The 27,109-nt window shown below is 48.5% G+C and overlaps 1 protein-coding gene across 3 annotated transcripts in view; it reads left to right on the top strand.

Moving 5' to 3' along the window:
* Positions 1-25,315, top strand: part of LOC135814403 (rho GTPase-activating protein 32-like) — a 36,722-nt gene extending 11,407 nt beyond the window's left edge. For 2 of the 3 annotated variants that reach the window (XM_065327519.1, XM_065327518.1), the window contains exons 2-20: positions 7,143-7,209; positions 8,116-8,227; positions 8,829-8,902; positions 9,621-9,705; positions 10,048-10,125; positions 14,091-14,173; positions 14,526-14,700; positions 15,113-15,235; positions 16,184-16,261; positions 16,584-16,662; positions 16,850-16,940; positions 17,262-17,356; positions 18,059-18,161; positions 18,361-18,465; positions 19,320-19,368; positions 19,565-19,647; positions 19,985-20,092; positions 20,572-20,818; positions 21,222-25,315. In XM_065327519.1, coding sequence (XP_065183591.1) covers positions 7,143-7,209; positions 8,116-8,227; positions 8,829-8,902; positions 9,621-9,705; positions 10,048-10,125; positions 14,091-14,173; positions 14,526-14,700; positions 15,113-15,235; positions 16,184-16,261; positions 16,584-16,662; positions 16,850-16,940; positions 17,262-17,356; positions 18,059-18,161; positions 18,361-18,465; positions 19,320-19,368; positions 19,565-19,647; positions 19,985-20,092; positions 20,572-20,818; positions 21,222-24,095 — 4,709 coding nt within the window. In that variant the 3' untranslated portion in view covers positions 24,096-25,315. Of the gene's footprint in view, positions 1-3,213; positions 3,678-7,142; positions 7,210-8,115; positions 8,228-8,828; positions 8,903-9,620; positions 9,706-10,047; positions 10,126-14,090; positions 14,174-14,525; positions 14,701-15,112; positions 15,236-16,183; positions 16,262-16,583; positions 16,663-16,849; positions 16,941-17,261; positions 17,357-18,058; positions 18,162-18,360; positions 18,466-19,319; positions 19,369-19,564; positions 19,648-19,984; positions 20,093-20,571; positions 20,819-21,221 lie in introns of those variants that run through there. The other variant, XM_065327517.1, reaches the window with a different exon arrangement.
* The last annotated feature ends 1,794 nt before the right edge of the window (positions 25,316-27,109 follow it).

Raw genomic sequence — 27,109 nt, 5'->3', positions numbered from 1 at the left:
TTTGCGTCATAATACCGTACACATCTAAGGGGGACCCGTAGAGTCGCGGGTACTCTCGGATCATAAATAACGGTGCCCTGCCTCGAGACCGGCCTTGCGCTGGTGTGGAGTGTACGCATGACATCAGAAGATCCGATCACGCTCGACCAAGACCCTATGCAGAGCTGGATCAGGTGTTGCACACTCTGGGGGGGGGGGGGGAGGGAGAGGGGAGGGGGTTATGTACTCTTGATGACATATGTTGTAAATTGGTAGCCAACGATTTTTCTTCCGGATGGCGAGGGATCCGGATAAAAGAGGACCGGATAAACGAGGTCTGACTGTACTTGCTATAACCGACAACATTTTAAAATTGATAACAATTGTAGCCTAATTTGTAGGTGTTCAATAACCACTTTTTAGTTATCATTTCCCTTCTTCTCTAAAGGCAGGTGGTGTCTTCTTGCAGGGCCGGTTGTTTTTAAGGGGTATACCCTAGTCTAAAGTCAAATGTTCACCAGTTGTAGTCTTTGGGGTGCTGAGTCGAATGGTCTTGGTCCGAGGAAGCTGAGACGCTCCCTTCCTCCTTTATTCCCAATCGAACTCGCCACTTCCACCGAAACTGGGTGACTGCGCCCTACTACAAATTATAGATGGGGGGTTGTATGCAAAATCTCACTAAAAGCGCCATTGCGTTCTTATAAAAGCACGGATGACCGCGATTGGCCCATCTGTTGTACAGTCTGTATCGGCTATAGTGTACCCTTTTGATTTCCGTGATTTTATCACTATAACCGATGCATCACTATATGCGATACGATCGATTTTTTCTTTCTTTTCCGATCGACACATGAAAGGCAAGGAAATACTTCCAGTATGGCGTTTTGACAAATGAGCATGCTGCATACTAGTAGTTGACAGTGCCCGCATTTCCATAAAAAAAATTCTGTTATGTACATGTACATGTATCACTATAAAATAAGCAACGTGAAGAAAGTAAAAAAATAGGGCCTTTGATATTATTGCTACATGTATTCTAAAGTTATCACTATAGCCGATAATAATATAGTGTGTTATGCATGTTTTGATTCTTTGTTGCCATCATAATATCCGATATGTATAGAATAAACACCGATGTCGTAGTGTTGATGGGAATATAAACACTGCTATAAAAACCTCGGCTACGCCTCGGTTTTTATAGACAGTGTTTATATTCCCATAAACACAAGACAGAGGTGTTTATTCTATTTATACCTAGCTTCGTTTTTGGCCTGAAATACTGGTCCGAAATAGCTATTTTAGTATCTCGATATACTATAGTATACTATTATGTGTAGGTAGCATTGCGTGTTCCAGACCTAAGACCTATCTTTCAACCAACATATGCATCATCATCCTGGTGGCTGGGTGGTCAAGATAGGTGCTTGGGAATCTTATGGTTACAGGTTCGATTCCTGCTGAAACTTCTTTCTTCTCTTCAATTTTTTTTCTTTTTCAATTGGAGAGAAAATTTCTAAGTCCCTTGAAAGTTGAAAAGTTACAACCTCTAAGTGGGTAATATAGCAAAGTTAAAGTGGTGAATATGGAGATATATTCACCAGTTATAGATCACAGGAATTAGTGGGGGTTAATATGAGCTGGGTATAAATCATTACATCCGATAATATTGGTTATAGTGATATTTTTACTGGATAAAATACGTTATGATTTTGATATTTCGTACCAATATCACTGTAGCCGATATATTCTTATATCCGGTCACTCTATAGCCGATACAGACTGTAGTCTTTTGGACGCTGAGTCAACTGGTTTTGGTCCGAAAAGGCTGCGATGGAGCGATCACGTGCTCGTGCGTACACCAGTCGCCTGGTCACCGTGCCTGCAGGCTACAACTTTCAGGATCGAAACAGTAGCTGTTCGGGGACTGAGTGCATGTCCAATGTAGCTGGAAGAACTATGATTATGTTCCATAGAAAGCCGGGTGAATGGCGACGAGCTTGGTACTTGATTTAATTTAAAGTTGCTTAGCAGCCCAGACCCGTCAACAAAAAGTCCACTCCGTGACTGCTGCGGCGCACTGCATGGCATCACAACAATTCTACCCTGTCCGAATGGGTGAGGATCTAGCCACTGTATTCAGTCTGAGGGCGCGGGTGAGCCCTCTCTTACTTCTCTAGTCTCTGGCTCTCACCCCTAGCCCTCTGCCTGTTTACTAGTGTTAGTGTTAGGCTGAGGTTACGTTTGGTTGGTCACATTCCCAAATGGGAATCACTCGGAATCATTCTCGCCTGTTTGGTTGGTCAAAAAAGTGCGTTAGGTTGGTCCCATTCCAGAATGGGAATCGCTGAACTTGATTCTTTTTGGAGAATCATCATTCCACCTAACATGCTCAGGAATGAGCATTCTCATTCCGGAATCAAAAATGATAATGGTTGCCACGACCCAAACAATGTACGTGTACATGTAGCATCAGGTTCAAGTGCCTCAAGTCATGCACTCAGAAGTACATGTACCTTGACTCTCTCAAGGAAACTAAGAGTCGGGTAAAATAGAAGAGAGCCTCCGTTCCGCAACAACACCACGGAATTGTCATGCCAGGTGATTCCTAGTTGATTCTGGCGCGTTTGTTTGGTCAGGTGATTCTTACCCATTCCCATTCCTGAATGGTTGTCATTTACATTCTGATTTGGATGTTTTTCGGCTATTATCTATTGTGGCTGCGAGTGTGGTTTTTTGCTTCTACTCATTTCTGGAAAACCACCGCGGTGCACCGGTGCGGCGGTGGTGAGTGTGATCTCAGCCTCTGGTACTAGACAAAATGCCCAACCAAACGCATTGTCATTGGCAGACTCGCCGGGGTGCGGCGCGCCGTAGCAGTCACCATGGTCACGCCGGTGGACTTCCCGACCTGACTGACCTGAGGCAGGCTAGGCTGAAGGCTGAGGCTGAGTTCATAATTATCAGATCAGATCAGACTCGGATAGATCTACTACCAGTAGATCTACTGCTAGTACTACTACTACTAGTACTAGTACTAGTACTAGAAGTAGTAGATCTACTACTACTAGTAGAACTACGATCAGATTCAGAACTGGTAGAGTCTACTGAGTCTGTCAGTGGTAGTGCGGTTACTACTACTACTAGTACTAGCTAGTGCAGTGGTGCCTGGTGGTGGAGTGCTGTCGTTGTGACTCTACTCCTCTCCGATCCCAGGCCCGGCTGTGAGTCTGTGACTGACAGTCTAGTCTGTACTGAGCTCATGACATGAGTCTGTGCATGTGTGTATCACTGACATTTGTGTGCCCGTGTTATAATGTGTGTGATTTTAGTAATCGCTCTGCTCCGTGTACTTTTCGTGTATGAAGTGGTGCTTCGTTGAGCAAAAACAGGCCGTTGTTTTTTTCGTTTCCGTTGAATGGTGGGACTGGTGTAGCTTGTTTGGAATACGTGTTGCTGCCAAGAAGAATACTGAGTCGCTTGAAGCTTCGAGCTGGCGAGGAACGGCGGCCCAGTGCGGATGGATTCTGCGCCAGTGCAGCCTGGTTGCTTGCCGAAATGGCGTTTCAGCCATGACGCAGCCGCTGAGGATGTTAGATGGCCAAAACCCAGCCCGCAACATGGGACAATATCGCGTTGGACAGCGTACGATCCGACCTTGGCCAATCTGCCAAAGAATGATAGGCTAGCCACTCTCCAAAGTAAGCACTGCTAGTGTTATCAGTGAATTTGTGAAGTCTGTCCCGCATGTTGGTGGCATGTTTGTTCTGCTATACCTTGATTGTGTTGGACAAGAATCCCTTGTGTCGAGTGCCTACGCTACTCGTGCTTGCGTGTGAGAAGTTTCGTATCCTTTCCGCCCGCTTCGTTTCTTGTCGATGGTACCCTTGCATTACGTCTGTTTAGCATCATTGCGTCTCGCTAGTCTTGAGAAGTAAAATAATTTTTAATAGTGGAGTGTCGAGCCGCCGTTCTCTTTGCGTTCTTTCACTTGTCACGCGTCCAAGTCTGGATCATGTGGGGGTGTACGTCGCGTTCTGTCACGAAGTAAGTAGTTAGCTGGTTTTTGAATGAGATTTGGTCACTATCCGCGCTGTATTCTTCACACTGGCTACATTCACACTTCTTTAGCCTTCGAGGGTGCACGTTGGATGATCTTGTCGGTCGGACTAACCGTTTGGGTGGTGTGCACTTGCTTTCCCAGAGTAGCCTGTTAATTAATGATGGCGAAATAACCAGGACGAGAAGTCTGAGGCGATCGATTTTGTCGGTGCCCATGTTCTGGGACTGTGCTGGCCAGGGGGAATTACTAGCGTTCTGTGGCAATGTAGTGGCAGTGCAGTGGCATTGTTTTGCTGCCTGCCTGATGCGTTCAGTGGTAGTTTGTGTGCGCAGTGGTCAGCAGAGTTGGCGCTGCTGACATGACCGGCATGGACGTCGTTCAAACTGAATCGAAGTCGTTGACACTGCGCCGTCACGGAGCTGTCCAGAAGGTGACCGAGTGGGCAGCGTTGGGTCTGTTTTGCTCCTGTGCTGTGGCCTTCTCGGCTTCTGCAAGGCGGCCAGCCAGCATTCTACCGATTTGATGTAGCCGTTTCGCTTGCAGCTGAGGCTGCCCACCGCGGCTAGCTAGTGTTGCGCTAGCAAGTAGATTTGCGTGGTTGCCTTTGCAGTTCGGTCTCTTTAGAGTTTAGTACTAGTGGGATAGATGGCCTCGCCCTCAGTTAGTGTTACGCTCGGGGAGCTTTGAAGTGAGCGCCTTGAATGCACTTGGTTGCGCCAGATGCTTCATTACTAGCGCCTTCGCCTCCTTTGCCCAATGTTTCTGGAATAAAATCAGTTCAACTTTTCACTGAGTGCGTGCAGTTGTTTCCGCTGTTTGTATTTCGTGGAACATAATCTTGCACCAAGCACAGCACTCGTACTCGAAGCCGATGCCAGCCGATTTATTTTACTGTAAATGCCGGTGAAATAGCGGTCTCCTTTCATGAATTAATTACAGCAGCTCGAGCGTTTCTTTTTCTGACTCCTTATCCTAACCAATCCTAACCTTCCTTTTCGACCATGCCCTGGAATGATCATGATTGATGTCGATCGTGAATTCGTGTCTGTCCCATCGTACATCATGTCGTGAATTCGTTTTCCTTGCAATACAACTGTACAACAAGTAGTTTTACGACCCTATGACTATGTGCAGTACAACTAGAATACAGTCATACGTGTAGGAAACATCCAGTTTCTCTTCTGTAACAGTGTAAGCTTACTGAACACTGACTGACTGTAGCACCAACACACTAACACGGAATGCTTTTACCCATCATCCAGAGTTTCAATTATTCAAGTGAGCAATGACTACGTCATGCGTGTCCTAGTGTCATTGCGGCATCCATGTATGGCGTGTGTGTGTGGAGAGAGAGAGAGGGGGGGTTGAGGGGGTGTACAAGGTGTGATGGTGTGAAAAATTCTGGGTCGTGCCCCCCTCCCCCCATACTGGTACATGATAGGGCATGCCAGAATTCAGTTCACAGCATTGGTATGCAGCCACGATGTCACCCATGGACGTCTTGCTATGTGTACACCCTCTTTGCTTGTCGCATTGTAACAGTCAGTGGAGGCAGTCGCTTGCGTGGTGCGGAGATAATTCTCACCTTGCCGGATTTGTCAAGTTATACAGTCATGTCTTTTGGCGCAAGAAACTAACTGATGTGTAGAACGTCATCGGATGTATGCTGCTTCAATCAGTCACACAACGTCACACTTGTCCATGCCATCGTGTGTGTAGTTCACCCTGTAGGCAAGGCGGCCTGTGGTCAGGACGAACACGCACACAAAAGTAAAAACCGGTCCGGATGGTCACATAGGCCGTGACCCTGCCAACCTTAAAAGAATGGTTGCACTGCAATCAAGACGTACTGTTTCTCAGCGTACCTCTTCCACCGTGCCGCACGCTGTCAGGGAAATATTACTGTGTTGTATTGTGTAGAGAGCTTCAGGCTGTGCTTACTGTGCTAGCAAACTAAAGGCATACAGCCAAGAAATGCAAACCGTGATGTGTAAGAGAGCAGTGAATGAATTGATGATGATGAGAAAGTATAGGGTGTTACTGAGGTGTGCATGTGGAGAGTAAGAGAACTCGTGGAAAGTAAGGGGGGAGAGAATTGCGAAACTGTGCTTGTATTGGTGGGGAGCTGGAGCCATTAATGTGAAAACAAAGGGGGAGACACATTGCCGGACACGCCATTGGAGAGATCACCAAGTACAACGCCGTCTACATCAAGTTTGCTCCTCTACACACATCACCGGTGCGTCGATTTTCTCCACCCAGTCGTCCCTCGCCAAACGCTGTATATGTGAAGCAGTGTTCATTCATGTTGCACTTGATGGCACGATAATACGAGTAACTGTGTGTGCGTGTAACGAGCTATCTTATTCTCCACACCTAAGTTAGTTGCACACAAGCTGACACATTTCTCATCACCATTCACTGCTCTATTACACGTCATGGTTTATACTTCTTTTCTTGTAGAAGTACGAGCGACATCCACGTATGGACAGGCCTCTTTTACCGGCAAAATAAACACAATAAAAAGCCTTGCTGACGGTATTTTTGCTAGAAAAAGACGGTGTTAAAGGACCATCAGTGAAAAGGTATAATAAAATTAGAACTGACAAAAAAAACGGAAGGAAAAAGGTAATAGATGGGAGAGCCACAGAAAGAGAGGAAACCCAGAAAAACAGAACGAGAACATGACTTTCTTGTTTGTATGCCTTCAGTTTAAATTGTACAACCTGATCATGGGCCAGACCTGAAAATTTGGTATCAGAGCGGAGTTTTATTTTTTATTTTCTTCACAGCAGAGACCATTGCGAGTCGGTGTGTTCAGACTGAGTGTTATACCCCTTTACACTAAAGCTTGTCTCAATGTGGGCACTGATTGTGCGGGGAAATATACTGCGCGGAAGAAGTACATGTGCAAATAAAACTCCGTGAAGAAACCACCTGGTTTCAGCTACTAGAACCACATTGTGTCCGAATGTGCTTTGGACATTCTATCGCAAGCCTGGAGTTGCTTGAGTTTGGTCGGGATTGACAAGTTTCCCTATCGTGTTTCATTTATATTTGTGTTTTGTGAACGTGTGTGTGTGTGTTCTTTTGTTCTTCTTAGGCGAGACAGACATTCGTGGTGGACAGCCAGTATCGGGATCTGGTGCTGGAGGGGGTGGAAATGGAATGTAAGTGGTGTTGGAGAGTGTGTGTGTGTGTGCGCGCGCGCGCGCGTGCGCGTGTGCATGTGTGTGTGCGTCCCAGTACCCAGTTGCCAAGGCTGGTTGGTAGAATAACTCCAATTTCACTTCAAGGTACCAGTGCATCTAGTGTCTGCTTTTATCAAAGCAGCGTGCTGTCTATACTGGTTACCCCAGCAAGTGTAGGGTGCATAGGTAGCTGTCTTGGCCGTCCTATTCCGATGTACTCCGTGTGGTGTAGACCAGGTGTGCATTGGGGGGTCAATTCACATGGCTTCGCCAGTTGTGTGGATTAGACAGTTACCTGGCGCTTGTCTTGATCTGTTTCAATCAGAATCAGATCCGCTATCATTGCTATAAAGAGAAAATCTGTGGGTGCACATCCAGTGCATTTGCAGATTTGCGTGCTTCTCTTGAGAGAGAGTGCATATGTGCGTGTGTGTGTGTGTGTGTGTGTGTGTGTTTGTGTTGGCATAAATACAAACGCTGTGGTTTTGTAAGCATGGCCCCAATATGATGAGAGCAGTATGTATGATTGGCAGTGGCGTTGCTCTGTCTGTGGGACTGTATGTACGTTTCGGGAGATGGGAGAACGCGGCAAAGCTTCTTTTGCACCTGGTTCAAGGTTGGATGTGAAAAGGGAGACAATTGTCTTGAATTGACTGTGATCTCTGTCAAGGTTTACGCAGTATGTGTCCCTGATCCGAATCTTGTTTCTTGCACTATTGGTATGGCACATTTTGGGTTTGCAATCTTTTTGTTAAAATGGGATAGCAGTCGCATCTGTCCCTTCGACCTTTTGTCTATACGGGTAGTTTACTACGCAGATCACATTGATGATGCGTATATTTATATTCTTTTTTTCGGTGTACTTTTTTGCATTGATATTGTTAGCGCGCAGGGTATCAGCTTTGGTGGAAAGATCCGCCGGCTGCCAGTCGACCGTGGCTCTGAAGCTGGGTCCTTTGACGGCACTCCAAGCAGTCAGGTATCATCAAACTCAGATGTAAGATAATGCACTGGTATTTAGCAGGACTTTTGGCTCTGTGACAATGCACATCTTTCCGTTGTCTTATTTCACTCGGATAATTCTGTGAAAACGCAATGTTTCCTTTTGTTCGAACAATGACGTGTGGTTAAAGCAATGTCTCTCTGTAATGCATGATTCACTATACCACTTTTTGCATTCGACATCTGCGGCTGCACAAGAAGAAAGACCATGTTTCATTACGCATGCGCAGTATGAGAGATGTGAACAAGGTAGTCGTAACATTATGACTATGTGTGCATAGCAGTCACCTGGGTTTGTGTCGGCTAGGGGTGTGCGGATAATGCTCGAAAAGTTGGCAGATTCTGCTCGAAAAGCAGTGAAATTGGCAGAACCATACAAACCTTATGGCGGGCAATTCCTCGAATTCTGCTCCATTTCTTTATTCACATACCAAACATGCATGAAACTTACAAGAAAAAGTACCGAATTCTGCCAATTTTTCTGCCGACATTATCCGCATATGCCTAGTGTCGGCCTGACCTGACACACCCGTAAACACGAATACGTCATGTAATTCAGCTCTTCTTCTGGTGTTCTGTCTACCTACTGTGCACAGTTTGATGTCAACCATCCGCTGCACAATGGCGCTGATGACATGGTGGTGGTCAGTATGGCGACAGAACACAATGGGTTAGTTATGCTGCTGCCTGCTGGGGTGGTAGTATTGCTGCTTTGCTGTTGTGTATGTTGCGCTAGGCTGCTTCTAGCCCATGTCCAGATGAACTGTAGGTGAACTCTATGTAGAGTGAAATGAAGCGAATGAATTTCAATGTGTTAGGACACCTGCATGTTTTGGATTGCAAAGGAGATTGGAGCGATGAGAGTTTCGTTCAAATCTGTCAGAACAGTGTTGCAGATGTTCGCGTGTCCCTCCCCTCTGCTTGCTTTGGTAAGATTGGAGGTGTCTTGTTGAAATGGCCGGCAGGTGTGCATGTCACCTGTGTCCATGAACAATCAGTGATGATGAGCACCATCCCATCCCATCTCTAGCCCTGGTTGTGTTGGTGTTGATGTTGATGGATATGTGTTATTCTCATGTGCTACATGTTTGATGAGAGTCTAAACATGGGCTGACTTGCATGGGGATGCGTTACCCTTCTTTCTATATTGGTTTTCCGGGTGTCTGAAATGGGCTGTCACATGACACATTGTGCCTGTGAGTGATCTGGAAAGTTGGACTCTTTGGACCACTGCATGTTATTGGGGTTGAGAAGTAAACAGACAGCCATGCTGCAATTTTCTGCTAACTGTTTTTTGTATCTTTGATTTGTGTGTGTGCGTGTGTGTGTGTGTGTGGTGTGTGTGTGTGTGGTGTGTGTGTGTGTACGCGTGTCTGCATCTTATGTAGCATCGCATCTGGGATCAGCAAATTTCCTAAACTGGATGAGCTAAAGCACTTTCACTACAACTCGGTTAACTTGAGAACGCTCAAGGTAATAAGTAATCTGTGCGCATGCAATGGTACCGTCAATCTGATTTGAGACGTCCTTCGAGTTTTCAACTTCAAATTCAGGACATTTAGCCTAACCAAGATGGTGGAGATTTTTGGAATCTGATCAGACATCTCCAGTGTACAGACCGCCTGTTGAAACTGTGGGGTTTGGCGGTTTGCTTTCTATCTTGGCATTAGAAATATAAAAATTGCAGTTTCTGATACACGATCAAGGATTTTGGCAGCACAGCTTATGAATTTGAATTTCTTTCTTTAGGTTTCAGTTGAGATCTCGTGTATTATATCAGGCACTGATGCGATGTTTTCTCTCTCCTTTCTCCAGGTATTCCTCGACCCCGCGGATACGGATTCTGTGACTTGTGTTGGTGCAGACAGTTCGCATATTCATATCATGTTCAAGGTACGACAGGGAACGGGGACGGGGGGGGGGGGGGGGGCACTGGTCAGAGTGTGGTTGGTCTTGGAATGGCTCCAGTGCAGGACGTTGGGAGCACTCCGCACTTTGCTTGTACCCTCATAATGGTGTGCAGGCGTATGCTGGCCATTCCTTTATAACTCTCTGCGCTCTTTCAGTTCTTGACTGTTAGGCCACACCAAGTTATTTCTATGTTTCGCGTCGCCGCGCGTGATGATGACGAACCCGGAGCCCAGTTTGCTCACGACAAAAACTCACACGACAACGTTGATCTTTTCTTATTGTCAACTAACTTTGACAACTCATCGCGAAAGCAGAGAAAATGCAAACCTCTCACGGCTGAGGTAAAAAAGAACTGCCTGAAAACTCATAGTGTGACAGCGGGGTTAGTAACTTTCTACACTACGCTACGGAAGGGAAAGGAGCAGCAGCTATTGCTATCGATAAATGTAACTGCTATACACGAGCAGCGTACAAAGCTTGCAACACGGACATAATACACGCGCAATTGTTGTATAGTAGAACAATGTCCGTCACGCACCAAAAGAAGCAGAACTAAGTGCTAAATAGAGATGCAGCAAGAGCATTGAGAAGCACCACAATGCTATCATCCAAGCGAAACTAATAGTGAAAGGAACAAAAGGCAACTGGAAGGCTATTCACTAGTTCTGGAGCCAGTACAACAAAAGCTACAAAAGCTCTTCTTATCAATTCTCCCCTTCCTCAATATCTCATATCGAAAGTGTGCCATAAAGGAGATCTATGCAATGCAAATTGCATCGTCGGGATCTCGGTGTAGTGCAAAGTCGATGTCCTCCAGTGTCGCAGAGGGGATTGGAATACCAAGGCTGCGTTCGTTGGCAATGAAGTGGGCTGGCGTAAGTACCACTCCATCCAGGCTGTCTTCCCCACCCGGGACGTAGGTTAGAGGGCGCAGCCTCGTGTTGACGATAGCCTCCACCTCTGCCAACATTGTTGTAAGTTTGCCCTGTGTGAGCAGCCTTCTGCCAATTGTCTTCCTCACGCAGCGCTTCACTACTCCAATAAGCCGTTCGTATACGCCACCCTGCCAAGGTGCGCATTCCGTCGTGAATCTCCATTGTACTTGCCGACTGGAGAGGTATTGCTGCAAAGACTCGTCTTTCAGGACCTCGCGCCATCCGATGTCAAAGGTGGTGGCAGCCAACCGAAACTGAGATGCATTGTCCGAAAGGAGCAGTTCGGGCACAATAGAACTACTAGTATCACACAGATAACTAAGAATCTAACTCGTGATACACTGAATGGCAATTATGTGTCACTGCGATGACTTCACTTGCATGTGTCGCATACTACAGTTCACAGTGTTACTCACTCTGGTGTGGCTTCCAATGGGCACAACCTTGCAATAGGTTCCACAAAGGTCTTCTCACCAACCTTCACCTTCGCTACTCGTACGTGACCGTCTCGGCCTGGATACGTTTCCAGCACTCGTGCTAATGGCCAGTGCCCTCGTGGTTTATCGGGTGACAGAAGTAGCATGACATCACCGACTTGAACTTCACGCTGAGGCTTCTTCCACTTCTGTCTGGCGCTCAGGCTTGGCAGCCACTCCTTGATCCATCTCTCCCAGAAGTGGCGCACCAGTTCTTGTACTCGTCGCCACCGTCGTTGAGGATTGAAGCTCTTGTGGTCGACTGTTGATGGAGCAAACACACCTCCCATCTGGCCGAACAGGAAATGATTGGGTGCGAGTGGCGTCTCATCGAGCGGATGGCTTGACTGATAGGTCAGGGGCCTCGAGTTGATTAGGCTTTCTGCACCAACCAATGCACTTGTCAATTCTTCGTCTGTTGTCTCAGCATTTCCAAGGATGGCGTTGATAGCACGTTTGGCAGCCTCAAACGATCCTCCGAAGTGTGGAGCGGCTGGTGGATTGAACTGCCAATGAATGCCCTGATACTGCTGTGCGGTCATCCGTGTCAAAACGTAGTTGTTGATCAGTTGCATTTGTTGCATCTCCGCTGGCGGACCTGTTCACGTCTCGTTGTTTTAGCGATCTGGCCAGCAATCCCGGTTGTGACTCAAACCGAAGTGGTCCTGCGGACAGTTCATTGCTGTCAACATGTCCTGGCCACCAGCCACCGATTTCCCTGGCTTCATCGCGGCACTGTTGATACGAATTACCAGTATACTGCTGCGTTTCAGCTGAGGCGACTGGCACGCGATGAGTTGTTCTTACAATTTCAAACGCCAAGTCCGTCGCTTCGTCAAATTGCCTCTGGAGTACTTCTAGCTCACTAATCATCTTATCCTTCTCTCTCGCATTGCTCTCTGCTTCGTATAAACCAGCTAGATCTGTGATCGTCCCTTCCGCTCTCTCATATGATCTTTCGAGCTCGTTCATTTCTTTTTCGACATCGATATAGCTCTCATCGTCCGTGCATCGCATCTGCACTTGTGGGCTTTTACTATCAGCCCTCGTCGGATGTTCGTGAATTGCTTCTTGTCCTGCGTTTTCCTGGCTCGGAGCGCACGGATGCTCGATCCTGCTTCACCGGCATCACCCGACCCACCTTGCGTTGGTGGCACATCGGATGTCTGCTGAGCGTCTTGATCTCGGCAGCTCCCTGTGCTTGCAGTATCGTCTGCAACTACCTCCGACGGTGGAGCCTCGCTCCTGGATTCCTGCGGTTCGTTGGAGCCTTGTTGCTCCATCTCAACTAATCGTGGATCACTCTAGTAAAAACCATCCGGTCTGCTACCAATTTGATGATGACGAACCCGGAGCCCAGTTTGCTCACGACAAAAACTCACACGACAACGTTGATCTTTTCTTATTGTCAACTAACTTTGACAACTCATCGCGAAAGCAGAGAAAATGCAAACCTCTCACGGCTGAGGTAAAAAAGAACTGCCTGAAAACTCATAGTGTGACAGCGGGGTTAGTAACTTTCTACACTACGCTACGGAAGGGAAAGGAGCAGCAGCTATTGCTATCGATAAATGTAACTGCTATACACGAGCAGCGTACAAAGCTTGCAACACGGACATAATACACGCGCAATTGTTGTATAGTAGAACAATGTCCGTCACGCACCAAAAGAAGCAGAACTAAGTGCTAAATAGAGATGCAGCAAGAGCATTGAGAAGCACCACAATGCTATCATCCAAGCGAAACTAATAGTGAAAGGAACAAAAGGCAACTAGAAGGCTATTCACTAGTTCTGGAGCCAGTACAACGAAAGCTACAAAAGCTCTTCTTATCAGCGCGCGTACCTTTTCGGATCCTTGACAAGAAAAAAAAGAACCGAGACGAGCCAATCGATGGCTGTTCTGGCCAACATTCTCTAGCCAGTATGGCAGATCAGAGGTTATCAGCTTCTCGATAATTTTGCCTTTCAGGCGATGGTACGTAGAAGGTGAGAGCCATGAACATTTCTATTTTTCCAAGCCGTACTGTAGGGCCTGCTCACCAAGCGAGCAGAGATTCCAGGTGTTAAGGACGTCGGGATTTTCCACGATCGTGATGGAGCGGAATTCCACTCCACTCATGTCAAAGTGCAGAAGGAGCCATCCAGGAAATCTGTTATTGTATCGCTCCTGCCCAGTCTGCCAGCTGTCCTGTGGCGACTTGTCGTTTTGGATATTAAGACTTAGTGATAGTTTAGCAGTGCTATTTTGTGTGCAACACTGCTCAGTACACATAGAATGGAGTTTTGTTTTTTCCTCTGTTTTTGTTTTTTTGTCGCCCGCCTGCGTGCCTTTTCCAGAAAATGTCCGACGCGAAACATAGAATGAACTTGGTGTGGCCTTATGATTGCTGCATGGTTGGTGGACTGAAAACCGGTCCAGTCAATACCTAACCGGCCAGATTTGTTGCTCTGTGCACGTCATAATCACACGAGCAGAATGACAACAAGTATGTATGGTCACGACTCACTGTACATGTCTTGTTCTTGTGCTCACAGGTTGAGGTCTACTCTAATGGCAGCTGGTGGTTTGTGTACCGTGGCTATGATGACTTCTGCGCCCTTGATCAACTGTGTCACAGGTAGGGTGGTGGGGTGGTAGGGTGGTGGGGTGTGCTCGCTGGTGTATCAGTCACAGGGAGTTCTTGGCAAATGCTCGAGAACTGTAGTTGCTGTGAGTCTGTAGGGCAATAGCTATGTGTATGCGCTGCTTCGGGAACGACTCCAGGAATTGTTCATGTGACAGTGTTCTTGTGCACACACACACACACACACACACACACACACACACACACACACACACACACACACACACACACACACACACACACACACACACTGATCTGTATTTGCGTTGCCCAGTCTGCCACTAGTAAGTAATTATGTTTGCTCAGTGGTTGATTTGCTGTATGTCTCATCCCTTCGTTTCTGCAGATGTATATATAATCGCACCGATACACAGCTTGCAGCGCTTAGGCCTGACACTGTTGATTCCCTTCAAGCGGTAGAGGAGAAACGGCTGCAATTGACGCTCTCCCAATATCTGCATCACTTACTGGAGATTGGCATGGGCAGGATAAACTGCGCTTCTATTCTGGAGTGGTTTGAGGTGAGGCTAGGCGCTGTAATGCACGTTTGCTGGTGATGGAGGATTTGTCTGAGCAAAGCTATGTGAAGAAAAAGGTTGATGCGACTTCTTTTTGTGAGAATCCAAGTCGGCAGGAAAACCGCGAGCTCCCATGTAGGGAGCAACACACAAAGCTATGTGAGCAGTGATATTCCTTCCTTCAATGTTGATGATATTGCTGTCCGTTCAGGCACTTTCTCCCAGCTAACCATCATAACCTCGGCACGGCTTTCACAGTCGTTAATCCTGGCGTTGATGATGCAACACCAGTCATCACCATTACCACCATTACAGGCTTGGTAGCATCCAGAGAGATCTAGTTGCTGTACCAACTGTGTGAAGTTTCCACTCACTGTTAAGTGTGTGTTTATGCAACATACGTGTATGTGTGCAGGTTTCCAAGGAGGGTAATCGCCGCCATGCCTCCTACAGGTCTGGAATTAACGTACGCGGCAAGGCAGCGGCGCGAGTCATCCGCCCGTTCCAATCAAGTCAGCCGGATGAATTGCCATTAGCGGTAAGTGAAGCATACGGTCAAAGCTTGCTCGGTGGCATGTTAAGTGTCCTCTCTTATTACGTACATCACTTGTTCTTTTACCAGAGTGGCAGTCTGTCTTAGTGTATCCAGGGCGACCAGTGTAGATTGTCCACTCTAGGTTTGAGCGCAGCACACCAGTTCTTTGGCGGCAATACATGTATTGTATGTGTGTGGTTTCCCGGGGGGGGGGGGGGGGGGGGGGGGGTGCCACGAAGAGTACATTGGTGTAACAGGTCAACTCCGCACGTCGGAAGATAGTCGACATTGGTGCGGCCAAGAAGAGGCGGCACCCTGGGAATTGTTTTGGAAAATTGGGCCCGAATGTCCCATATTTTATTGCTTCAAAAATCACAAGACTAAACTATTACCGCACCGGTGCCAATGCCCCTGTAGACCCAGGGGAGCTTTGCACAGACATAACAGGAATACGGTGGACCGGTGACTTGATGGAACTGGGTAGTGAACCTTTGGGCCATGTCCATGTGTTCTCATTCAGGCATCCTACCCCAGGGAAAAAGAAATGCGTGGCGAAATCCACTTCTGCCAATGTTGCAGCATGTTCAGATGATCTTTGAGCTACTGATCATTGGGTAGTGAATATGCACTCTTGGTGTATTCGTGTCACAGCGCTGCTGCGTGTGTAGTTTTGATGACCGTCTTCGCTGTCAACCGGTGCTGTGCTCTGTTCTGTGTGTGCGTGCATGTGCGTATGTGTGTGTGTGTGTGTGTGTGTGTGTGTGTGTGTGTGTGTGTGTGTGTGTGTGTGTGTGTGTGTGTGTGTGTGTGTGTATGTGTGTGTGTGCATGTTTGTGTGTGTGTGTATGTGTGTGTGTGTGTGTGTGTGTGTGTGTGTGTGTGTGTGTGTGTGTGTGTGTGTGTGTGTGTGTGTGTGTGTATGTGTGTGCATGTGTGTGTGTGTGTGTGCAGGTGGGGACGATTGTGTCCATCATTGACATGCCTCCACCGGGTGTTTCTCAATGGTGGCGCGGCAAGAAGGGTCTCAAGGTAAGTACGACCATGGCACTGGGTTCAATCCAGTAAATGTTGAAGAAGACAGCTTGGTACTGTGCATCCATTCAGGCATGGTGAGACACAGATTGCGACAGAGATTGTAGTGTCTAATGATGCCTTTCTGTGCAGGGTTACTGTACATACATGTATGTCATCGTATCGTATGTATGGCATATATACCGGCATGGTCGGCACCCATCCTCATGTTGCCTGATGATTGCGAGAGCATGAAACTTTAAGTAGCAGCAAACAAGACTTGATTGTCCTTGTTGTTCTGTATGTCATCGCAAATTTTGCTTTCCCTTGTCTCCTGTAGGTCGGCTTTTTCCCTCAAGAGTGTGTGGAGCTGATAGAGAAAGGGACTTCGCCTGCCCAACATCAGAAAGGCCGACGTCGTAAGTCAAACAAAGTGATTCAAACCTCATGATACCTGCTGGCCAGATAGCCTGTACTAGGTTTTTGACCATCTTTATTCTGAGTATTTCGTTGTTGGATCTTTGTCATCGAAAGCATGTATATTGGATACTAGTATTTTAATTCAGTTTTGTTGGGAATCTTGCTTTATTTTGCTTTTGTGTGCAGCTTCACTCACTGAAAAGCATGTTACAAAGACGAACCCGAAGCCCAGTTTGCCATCCCATGTATCAAGCAGCAGGGATTCCTTGGCTAGACCGTAAGTCGTGGAGGCGTTGGGTAATGATACGGTGCCATCAGCTTGTGGCTTGTGGGTTGTTGGGCATTCCGTGCCAGTAAAGTAACTAAACTGTATGTCGAGTTTCCGCGCCCTCTGATAACATTCCATGTTGTCGTGACTCAATGTCCATCCACTGCATATACTGATGGACACGGACAGTGCTTTTGATAAGTGATAGCATTGTATGGCAGGAGGATGGCACCCCTCTTGCTCATGGCAGATCTCCTTGTCTGCAGCATGCTGCTGGGTGTTCCATTTTCTCGTCTCCCTGCTTTTTTTGCTGTGTTTTACATCTGTCAGAGACCGCTTGTTTGGAGGTGATCTGGGAGCGCATGTTTATCAAACAAACCTGTCTGGTGATCCAGCGCCACAGAGTTATGTGAATGAAGGTGGAGGTGAGAGGATTGCATGTTCTATGCTTGCTGCTTCGTGCCAGCGGGAAGTAGCTTGACCCCAGCCCAGCTGATGATATTGTGTTGCTGGGTTGGACTGTCATCAGATAGGTCCGGCGGAGCCTATATACATGTAGTGATTGTTGAGTTGGACTGTCACCAGATATGTTCCGGCCCAGCCGATATAGTGATTGTTGGGTTGGACTGTCATCGGATAGGTCTGAGTCAAGGCATCAAATCAACATGCTTCACAGGTAGACCACACGCACCACACCAGAGCCTGTTTGGCGATGAGCTTTACGGCATGCACCACCCTGCTTGCACACATGATGAGTGTGTTCTAAGAACACGAGGGCCCTAGGGCAATATACGAATGCTGGCCAGTGAAAGCTGACCTTAAGAGTAGTGTAAAGCGGAGCGCTGCCATGCAAAGACACATTTAAAAAATAGTAGAGTGTATGGTACGGAGCAAGTAGAAATGCCAAAGTCAGTGTGCATTGTGCAATGCATGAAATGGGTCATAGCGTATGTAGGAGATTGAACACTGTACTGCTATAGTGCCTGTGTAAGTAGGTCATGTGCAGGGATACTATGAGTTTACAGGCTGCGCTGTGCAGCCTGGTAATGGCCGGTGATGCTACACGCTGGCACGCACTGACCTCGCTGGATTGTTGCTCTGCTCTTGTTTGTTTGTCCTGTGGGCAGTGCCGCTGGTTGTACGCGATTGCACTGCATTCGTCGAGAAGCACGGTGTGGTGGTCGGGATATACCGCTTGAACGGCATCAACAGCAACATTCATAGCCTCAAGTGAGTTGGTTGATCAGATTTTTCCTGTATTTTTTCTTTTCACTCCTTTGGCTCAATTTGGCAAAGGTTTTCGCAATGATGGAGTTTGCGAGCTATTAAAGAGCTGAAACATGCTTATTGTTTACGTTCGAGAAGAGTTTGGTCGAAACAGCAGCAGTATTGAACTAATCATTTTCCCTTTGAAATGTTTACTGTTCAGGGAGGGATATGAGCAGGCATCACTTTATGGCACACCGGAATTGGAGCGAGACAACATTCTTGCTGATCAGCACTGTGTCAGTAGCTTGTGCAAGCTATATTTCCGGTAAGCAGCTGTTGCTGATGCTTCTGTTGCTTAGTTTGTTGCCCGAGCAGTGTATTGCATATGCCGTGGCTTATTTTGGGCTTGGGACCCACCGGATTACACTAATGTAACGGTCTGAATGAATATCAATTATTATTTGTTTACTTCAAGTGCTTCGGGTGAGGCAATGCTCCATTGGTTTCGGAAACATTTAACGTCATTGTCAGATTACCATTTTCCACAGATTTACGGTGGCCCTTTTTAGTTTAGTCATTGTGTCCGTGGTGTCTTGAGCCCTGACGAATGCATTCACCTACTTAGCATGGCAGTGCATATGTACTGGGCACTACACTGCACAAGCAATCTTTCTTCTGGAGTGCTTTGTCTGATGGTGACGAACAGTAGCGCTTTAAAACGGTCTCGGCGAGAGCTCCTTGCGGCATTTTCGGTATTGTGATACAGAAGGAAATAGTGACCATGTGAAAACAAATTGAATATGAAGTATGAGTTATACTCGCTTTGAAGGTTTCGAAAAGCAACTTGTTCGACTGTTAACACACATGGGCGCTGCGTGAAGCTCATGAAGCTTATTGGGACTGGTGGGAAACACAGCAAGTGATAGCTGTACATCATGGGAGTACCAAGCTGTCTCATCAGATTCTTGCAACACCCGTGCCAGTACTTTGAAGGAGTATGTTTAAAGCCGGTTCTGATTCTTGGCAGTTTAGGCTGGTAGATTGTGGAAATTGGTTGATCAAGACTGAGGTTATGCCTGAAATGAGGCACAGCGAGCGCATTTCCATCACTTGGTGGTTTATGGGTTGAAGAGTGTCAACGCTACATTCTCTTCTTTCTCTACTGTGTCTTCTGTCCAGAGAGCTACCTAATCCGTTGTTGACATATGACCTTTTTGATGATTTCTGCGTAAGTTACGGAACTTGTTATCATAATCCAGAAGCCATCTTAGGATTGGACAGACTCATGTCTTTGCCATCAAGTGTTGTCTTTGCATGGAAGTATTCATGTTGTTGACCTTCATCTCTTGATAGGCTGTTCATCTGTTGTTCAGGTTCCAATGGTTTGATGTGCAATGCTCAATGGCGTTATGTTTGTGTGACAGATTGCTGTGACCCACCCTGATCCGGACGCATGTTATATGGCTCTTGCCCGGTGCCTAGCCAAGCTGCCACCGCCTCACCTCCGGTAGGTCTATCCCCCATACCCGTGCCCCATCTCTCCCCCCCCCCCCCCCTCTTTTTCTCTCCTTCTTTCTCCGTCTCTCTCCCTCCCTCCGTCTCTCTCTCTCTCTCTCTCTCTCTCTCTCTCTCTCTCTCTCTCTCTCAATTCACTCAGTTACTCACTCGCTGACTCGCTCACACCACTCACATAACTTACTGTCACCACTTGCTTACGCACTGTCAGTATGCCCATGTGTTCAAGTCCAGCACAACAACAGCATGCTGCATTTCACTGTCTAGATCAATACTGGGATCATCTGACAGCTGTGTTATACAAATGGTGTATTTCATCTTTGTTCTAGGTGTACTGAGCACTTGATGCGTCATTTGAATCGACTTGCACGGCAAAGCAGTGAGACGGAGATGCACGCCCGTAATCTCTCCATCGTCTGGGCACCCAACTTACTTCAGTAAGTAGTCAGCGAGGGCAGGTGAAATTGCTTACGACAGCCAACTACAGTTAGGGTTGGTTCACACAAGTTAAATCGGCGCTCAGAGGCACCAACAGTAGCCCCCTCTCCAGCTCCCGGACAGACCTAGTGCCAGCCAGTGATGACATGCATGCCGGAGTTGGCATGCATACCCTTCTAATACGAAACATACTGCAAAGTAGTGCGAAGCTCCAACAGGATTTCCACTGGAGTTTGAATTCTTTGTTTTTCGTTAGTTCAGAAATCGAATCATTGTAGTAGTTATTTGGTAAGTGACATGCAACGCTACCTCTTAACAGTTATGTTTATGTATCACTGGACTGCAAGATGCTTGGCATAATATTAATTAGGTCATTTGGTTTGTTCCTGGGCTGGTGCGCAAGAGATGCCATTGCCCCCCGAATGTTGTGGCCATCGCTTGGTTGGATTGCCGGTGTGTTTGCATTGTGTCTGTGCAGGATTCGAGACGATGGGTCGAGTCCTGTCAACTTGATGTTGATCCGTCGCACAGCCCAGGTCATTGAGTGGCTGATTGAGCGTGTTGACTGGTTCTTTGGCGAGGATGGCCTGGATGCCATGAAGGGCCCAGAGCCGGATCCATGCACCATCCCAACGCGGCCTGCAATTCCAGCGCCCGAGCCTGAATCGGACGATTCCTGCACGCAGAGCCAGGAAAACTTGTCAATTGCCACGATCCCTGGCCATGTAAGTGATCCGGCAATGCTGGCCAACAATGCTGACGGACAATGCTGACCAACAATGGTGTCATTTTGCGCTACATAATAAAGAATGACACTTGACATTGACCCTGTGGCAAACAATGAACTCCACAAGCACTGACTACATGTACAGTATATGGACACATGCACATGCACATACATATACACATGCACGTGCCTGCCATGTAGGATACAGTGTGCACTGACGTATACATGCTTTGCATTGTGTTTGGCATTGTCTTTTTGGGGGGGGGGGGGTGTTCTAGCTTATCTGTCCGGCTTGGCCAGTACCACTAGTCATGTATTGATTTGCCTTGATTGATGTGTGTTCCTTGTGTGTGTGTGTGTGTGTGTGTGTGTGTGTGTGTTGCTCTATGTGATTGCCACAGGTGCAGAAATCAGGCAATGCGCTGACATCGTCACAATCTGCCTGTAACCTCTCCATGGCCAGCTCTGAAGACCGGCATCAAGTACGCCGCAGCATGTCCGACTGCAGTCACATTTCCAGTAGCTCCATGCAGGAGCCGTCACCTCGCACGACAGTCGTCACCAATCCGCGCAAGGCCAAGCCGAGAGCAAGTACATTGACCACGCCCAAGTTGGAGCACCACCGTGACCCAAGCCGACGATCGGGAAGATTTCGGTCGTTCATGCACCTGCCCTTCAGGAAACAGAAGAAGGTGGCGGTAGATATCAGCCTGCCGACCGATATTGTGACCACTGTGGATGTTCGGTTGCACGTGCGCATCAACAAGGCATCGCCTGTGGAGGCTAGCGGTCTGATTACGCCGCGGGAAACGTCTCGAATGCTTCACAGCGGGCCCAGTGCCGCAGCTTCGTCACCAGGTGCTGCAAGTGGATATGGGACATTGCCGTACTCCATTGACGAAACGGGCACCAACGAGGAACTGGAAACCAATCTTTCAATGGCCGCCGAAGCATCTGCGGCTGCTAGTGGTGATACAGGCAATGACGATGTTGCCCAGGACCTGGAGAAGTACGCACACGGGGACACGTCCAGTGACGAATCCGAGTCAGAAACCGGGCCATCCTCGTCCGTGTCCACAACCGGGGTATCGGCAGCAGTGGCAACGCCAAGCGAAGACTCGTCCATTCCTGATACCAGTGCGGCGGTCCTTAGACGACGCTCGTCGGTTGTCAGTCCACCTGGTGGGTCGTCAACACCCACTACACCCACACGCTCGCTTAACCTGCAGCGGCTCGGTTCAGACGTGGTGGCACTGGGTCATCCAGGCATGAACGTGCGCTACAGTCAGCACATATTGCACTGGTCATTTGAAGACGGCGAGGCCAAAGCATACCATCTATCCGGAGCGCCTGCCGATGCGGCACCTGACAGCGCAGCATCATTGGCGAGCAGTCGGCGGCGCGCACACGGCAGTACATCGTGCATGGAACCTGGCTCCTCCACCAGCTTCCCGTTTTCCAGTCGCCAATCATCCGGCTCTATGGTGTTACGGCGAAGACCACCTACCGCAGATTCTGGTACGCTGCCGGCTTCTACGTCCGTTCCCGACACGCAGCGTCATCAAATAAACCAGGATGACAACGCGGTGGATGGCGCAGCGGCCTCTGCAGAAGGGGTCATTCCCAAGTCGGACAGCGGAGACATGTTAGCTTGTGTCCTAGCCGCAGGTGATAGCTATGTGTCGCCAGCACATGGATCACATGGATCACAAGCCCCTGAGAGTTTAACTATGCCAGCTTCCAGTGATGTACCACTACACTCGTCAACGCCTCTGCCTGTTGATGACAATGGCGAGCCTGGCTCCAAGATGACACTTGACAGAGAGCCTAATGATAGTGAAGCTGATGACAAACACCACTCATCGTCCTGTGCCTCGACTATGCTTCCTCTGGAAGCTACTTCAGCTGAAGTATTTCCCAATGCTGAGTCTACTGTCACTTCACACTTGGAGATGACGAGTGTGTCCGCTCCTGCTGCACCGCGGGAAGACGTAACGGTCGAGATGCCTGCCAGCGACAGCCTTGCTGTAGAAGGTAGCGCTGAGGCGCCGGCTACACCAGCTGATGATGGCAGTGTGCTCAACGTGAAAGCAAATAGCGACAGCACCGTGGAGGACCTGATCAGCAGTGCCACCGAGCATACGGATACTGTTGATAATGTAGTAGACCAACATGTTGCCGAAGGTGTAGAACCGTCCGCGTCAGTAGCGGAGACCCCCGAGGCAGTGACCGCTCGTCCTAGTCAGGTTTCAGTGACGGAAGGTGTTGCGGTTGGCGAGGTTACCTCTAGTGATACGCTGCAGGGTGTGGCCACAGGTGGAGGTGATCAGGGAGAGGCTGATGCTGCACCACTTCTGGTGCTGGTGGAGGATAGTCCTGACTCTAGTGGTCTTCTTGAAGGTGTGACTGTGCCGGAGGGTCACGCTTCAACAGCCACTGATGGCACTCGTTGCAGTCTGTTGCTTGATGATACGGACACTGCTGTGGAGGTAACAGACGGGCAAGATCTGATGGGTTTCAGGACACCATCACCTCTGCCTGTACAATCGCCTCTGTCCGATCTGCCCCTATCGTCACCTCTGTCCGATCTGCCCCTATCGTCACCTCTGTCCGATCTGCCCCTATCATCACCTCTGTCCGATCTGCCCCTGTCATCACCTCTGTCCGATCTGCCCCTATCATCACCTTCGTCCGGTCTGCCCCTATCATCACCTCCGTCCGATCTGCCTCTATCGTCACCTCCGTGCGATTTGCCACTGTCACCTCCGTCCGATTTGCCACCGTGTCCTCCGTCCCCTGTGCCCTCATCACCTCTGTCCGATCTGCCCCCACCATCCCCGTCCATAGCTGGCGATTGTACGCAGGAAGCAGTGCTCCTACCGTCACCATCTTTGGATGCGCCGTGTGATGGTAGTAGTCACAGCGAGCAGGAGCAAGAGCAAGAGGACAATGTTTCGAATGGCAGTGATGAGCCCGCTGCCTTTGTCCAGCCGTCGGCACTGCTTGACCTAGCCAACAGTAGTAGTGACACACTGTCGTCAGCTGGCGAGTCCGTGTCTTCGCGCAGTAGCAGTGTTCTGGATGAGCATGTTGCTGGTAGAGATGTCGCCGTCACCGCTGATAGTGATCAGGAGCCGTTGCTAGCAGCCTCATCCCAACCAAGTGATTCAGCTGCACTCGAGCAGGTCGCCGAAGTAGCCTCAGACCAACTGCAGTCTGGTGTTGATGAACTTGCGTCCGTTTCAGAAGGCCATGATTCACCCTCACTGCAGTAGCCTACCGCAGGGCCGTCAGTGCCCATCACCCATAGTGTCCGTCACTGCACATACAACAGCCATGCTTTTTCTTCAGTAACCACACAATATCACCAAGTTTCGGCGAGGAAGACGCCGCTTTATGACGACTGTGCATCCGTCCGAATCATCGGGTAATTCTGCCATATACTCCATGGTTTTATGGACACGTGCACACAACAGCCATGTTCCTTGACGCCACATAATTGAGACGGAGAGAGAAAGCTATTCAGCCAGGTTTATCTCCATCATTGCCCATCCGCCATTTTCCAGAGTTATTTAATCAGCGCTATACAACAGCTGCACACGTAACTACATACGGACATGCCCGGACCCACCCACACATGCACACACGCTCGCACTCCTGATACAGTGCTGTGGTGTTGCTGCTGGTGCTGGTGATGCTTCTTAGCAGGGATCCCTAATGCCGCTATCCGTCTTCTGCGTATTGTACATACTAACTCCTGTATTTTATATTTCTGATAATGAGATCAGTTTGGGTCTTGTATATTTTTATCCCCTGCCTATGTCTGACCTGTGCAGTGCTTCACAGTCTCACATTCTCTTATACAGCTGCAGCAGCGACCTTTTTTTTTCTTTTTTCCAATGCCCATTTTTTACCTGTCCAGTGGTTGACCCATACTTGCTTTCACGGTGCACGCAACTCTCGGAGAATTTTTATGATGCCACATACCTGTGCGTTTTTGCACCCAGCCGGCGTATGTGCGTATGCCCAGTTTGCGTTGATCTCCTGTCGTCGGTTTCAGCCCGCGGTGTGACCATGAGTCCGTTCCGTATTCTCCCCACGTATCCATGATGGTTATCCATGAAGCTGTCTTTATTCAACTCTCCTGACATGCTGCTGCTGCCACTGCTCTGGTTGCAACAAGCAGACATAAAACACTAGAAACGTAGTCCCAAACCGTTTTCTGCCGCAGAAAATCTCTCCCAATCTGTTTTTTTATTATCTTTTACCACCAGTAGCAGCAGCCTTTTTAATAGCACCCTTTTTAGTCTGGTAGCTTTGGGCGTGTGTTTGCCTTCCTTGCCTTCAGGTAAATTTTTGGGATTACTTTTGCTTTGATCTTGACATTGTTTGCACTTCTAACACATCTTGCAGATGAAGATGTTGGTTACTAACTGGGTTATGACCGCACCGGTATTTTAATGTTACGATTGAATCTACGCCTCTCAACATATCACCTCTCAGTAGTACAGTGTGCGTGTGTGCATGTGCGTGCGTGTGTGTATGTGTGTGTGTGTGTGTGTGTGTGTGTGTGTGTGTGTGTGTGTGTGTGTGTGTGTGTGTGTGTGTGTGTGTGTGTGTGTGTGTGTGTGTGTGTGTGTGTGTGTGTGTGTATTCCCTGATATCACGGAGAGAGCAAGTAGCACTGGCAAGTGTCTCGGTTATTCATTTGGAAAACCTGGTGTTTACGTGTACTCCAGCAGCGCAGAACACAACAGTAGAGTCGTGCCCCGAAGAATGTGGAGCCCTAGAACGTCCAGCCTGAAATGCTAAGAACGCCACACGGTGTTGGTGTTGGTTTTCCGGCAGCTTTTGGGATACACATGATCCAGTACGTGTATACGAACTGGTTCTAAGAACTGAAACATTAACGCCCTAGGCTAACCCCTTGCAAACAATGACACGTTCTTGGACGCGTCGACGAGCGACTCTACTGTATGTGACCCTGAGACTCACAGTACTGTTTGCCTAGCCTGGTCATGTCAGGGTCAGTGCCATGCCGCGCCAGTGCCGCAGTGGTGTAGTCGTCTTGGTCATGACGTCACCTAATCCTTGGCTAGCCTAGCCGGCCGTTCGCATGGCTTGGCCACGGAATTGCAGGATCTAGCTACATGACATGACCATGATGATGTAGCATGTAGCCTAGGACTTAGGACTACAGCCAGGTAGGAGGACAGCGGGAGTACAAGTAGGAGTAGAACGAATCCTGCACTGTATCTTCGATAGACCGTTTCACTGCCACACCACAGCCACACACCCGTGTGTACATCATGGTACATGGCGGAGGACGGACGTGCGGTGTCCAGTGATCATGGTGTTAGCTGCCTGGCCTAGCATACAGCAGCAGTGCAGTGTAGGTCTGCCATGGTCTACATGTATGTCCATCTGGCACCAAGTCCAAGGTCCCAATGACAATGGTCCATGATCCACCCTTTTTGGGACTCGTTCATCGAGTTTTGGATGTGTCGCTCGGCGCGGCCACGGCCACCATTAATTAACGCATTATGCATATGCAGAGAAAAACGGTGATGGCATGGATCGTCTGCGTCGCAACGCAGCGCCGATAACGTCGCTGTCGCGAGTTGTGCCAAGGGATAGATCCACGGCATGCCGGCACTGCACAGCCTAATTCAGATTGTGCTTTTCAGAACTGCACTGTTCTCCTGGTTGGTCTGTCAGAGTCTCGGGGGCAAACCTGGTCTTCTTACTTCCGAAGTCAACGTGCCTCCACTACTGCACTAGCAACAGGAGCACAAACCAAAGGCAAGGGAACGCGGATATGCTAGTTTCGCCTTCGCGCAGAAGATTAGCTGCTACAGTATGTTTTGCCTTTGCGCAAAGCTTGAGATGATCGACGATATTGTACTCATAGTTCTGTTTTGACAGTGTTAGAGCCCTCAAGACTCAAGCCTTGGCTTGAGTTGAGCTCGCGAAGAATTTTCGTGTTGTGGGAAGAGTACTCTATTAGTAGCAGTAGTGGCTTTTCCGGCTTTTGCTAGGCACTGTGCAGCGTGCTCAACCGCGGTGCTCGCTGTTCTCGCAAAGCTAGCTGATGAGTGATGGTCGGAGCTTGGAGGCGACAGGGCCAATAGTTGCAGGTATTTCCCCACCGTGCACTCAGCTGGACCGACGGCGACGCATAGATACTAGCCTTGGGAACTTACTACACTTGCGAGTGAGTTGGCACGATGCACAGGCAGAACAGCAGATTACCAGACTACGATTCCTCGGAGTACATGTCAGACGGCAT

This window comes from Sycon ciliatum, chromosome 4 (genome assembly GCF_964019385.1).
Source record: "Sycon ciliatum chromosome 4, ocSycCili1.1, whole genome shotgun sequence".
NCBI classification, from domain to species: domain Eukaryota; kingdom Metazoa; phylum Porifera; class Calcarea; order Leucosolenida; family Sycettidae; genus Sycon; species Sycon ciliatum.
Note: the sequence above shows the minus strand (reverse complement) of the source record. Positions and strands in the feature narration are given on the sequence as shown.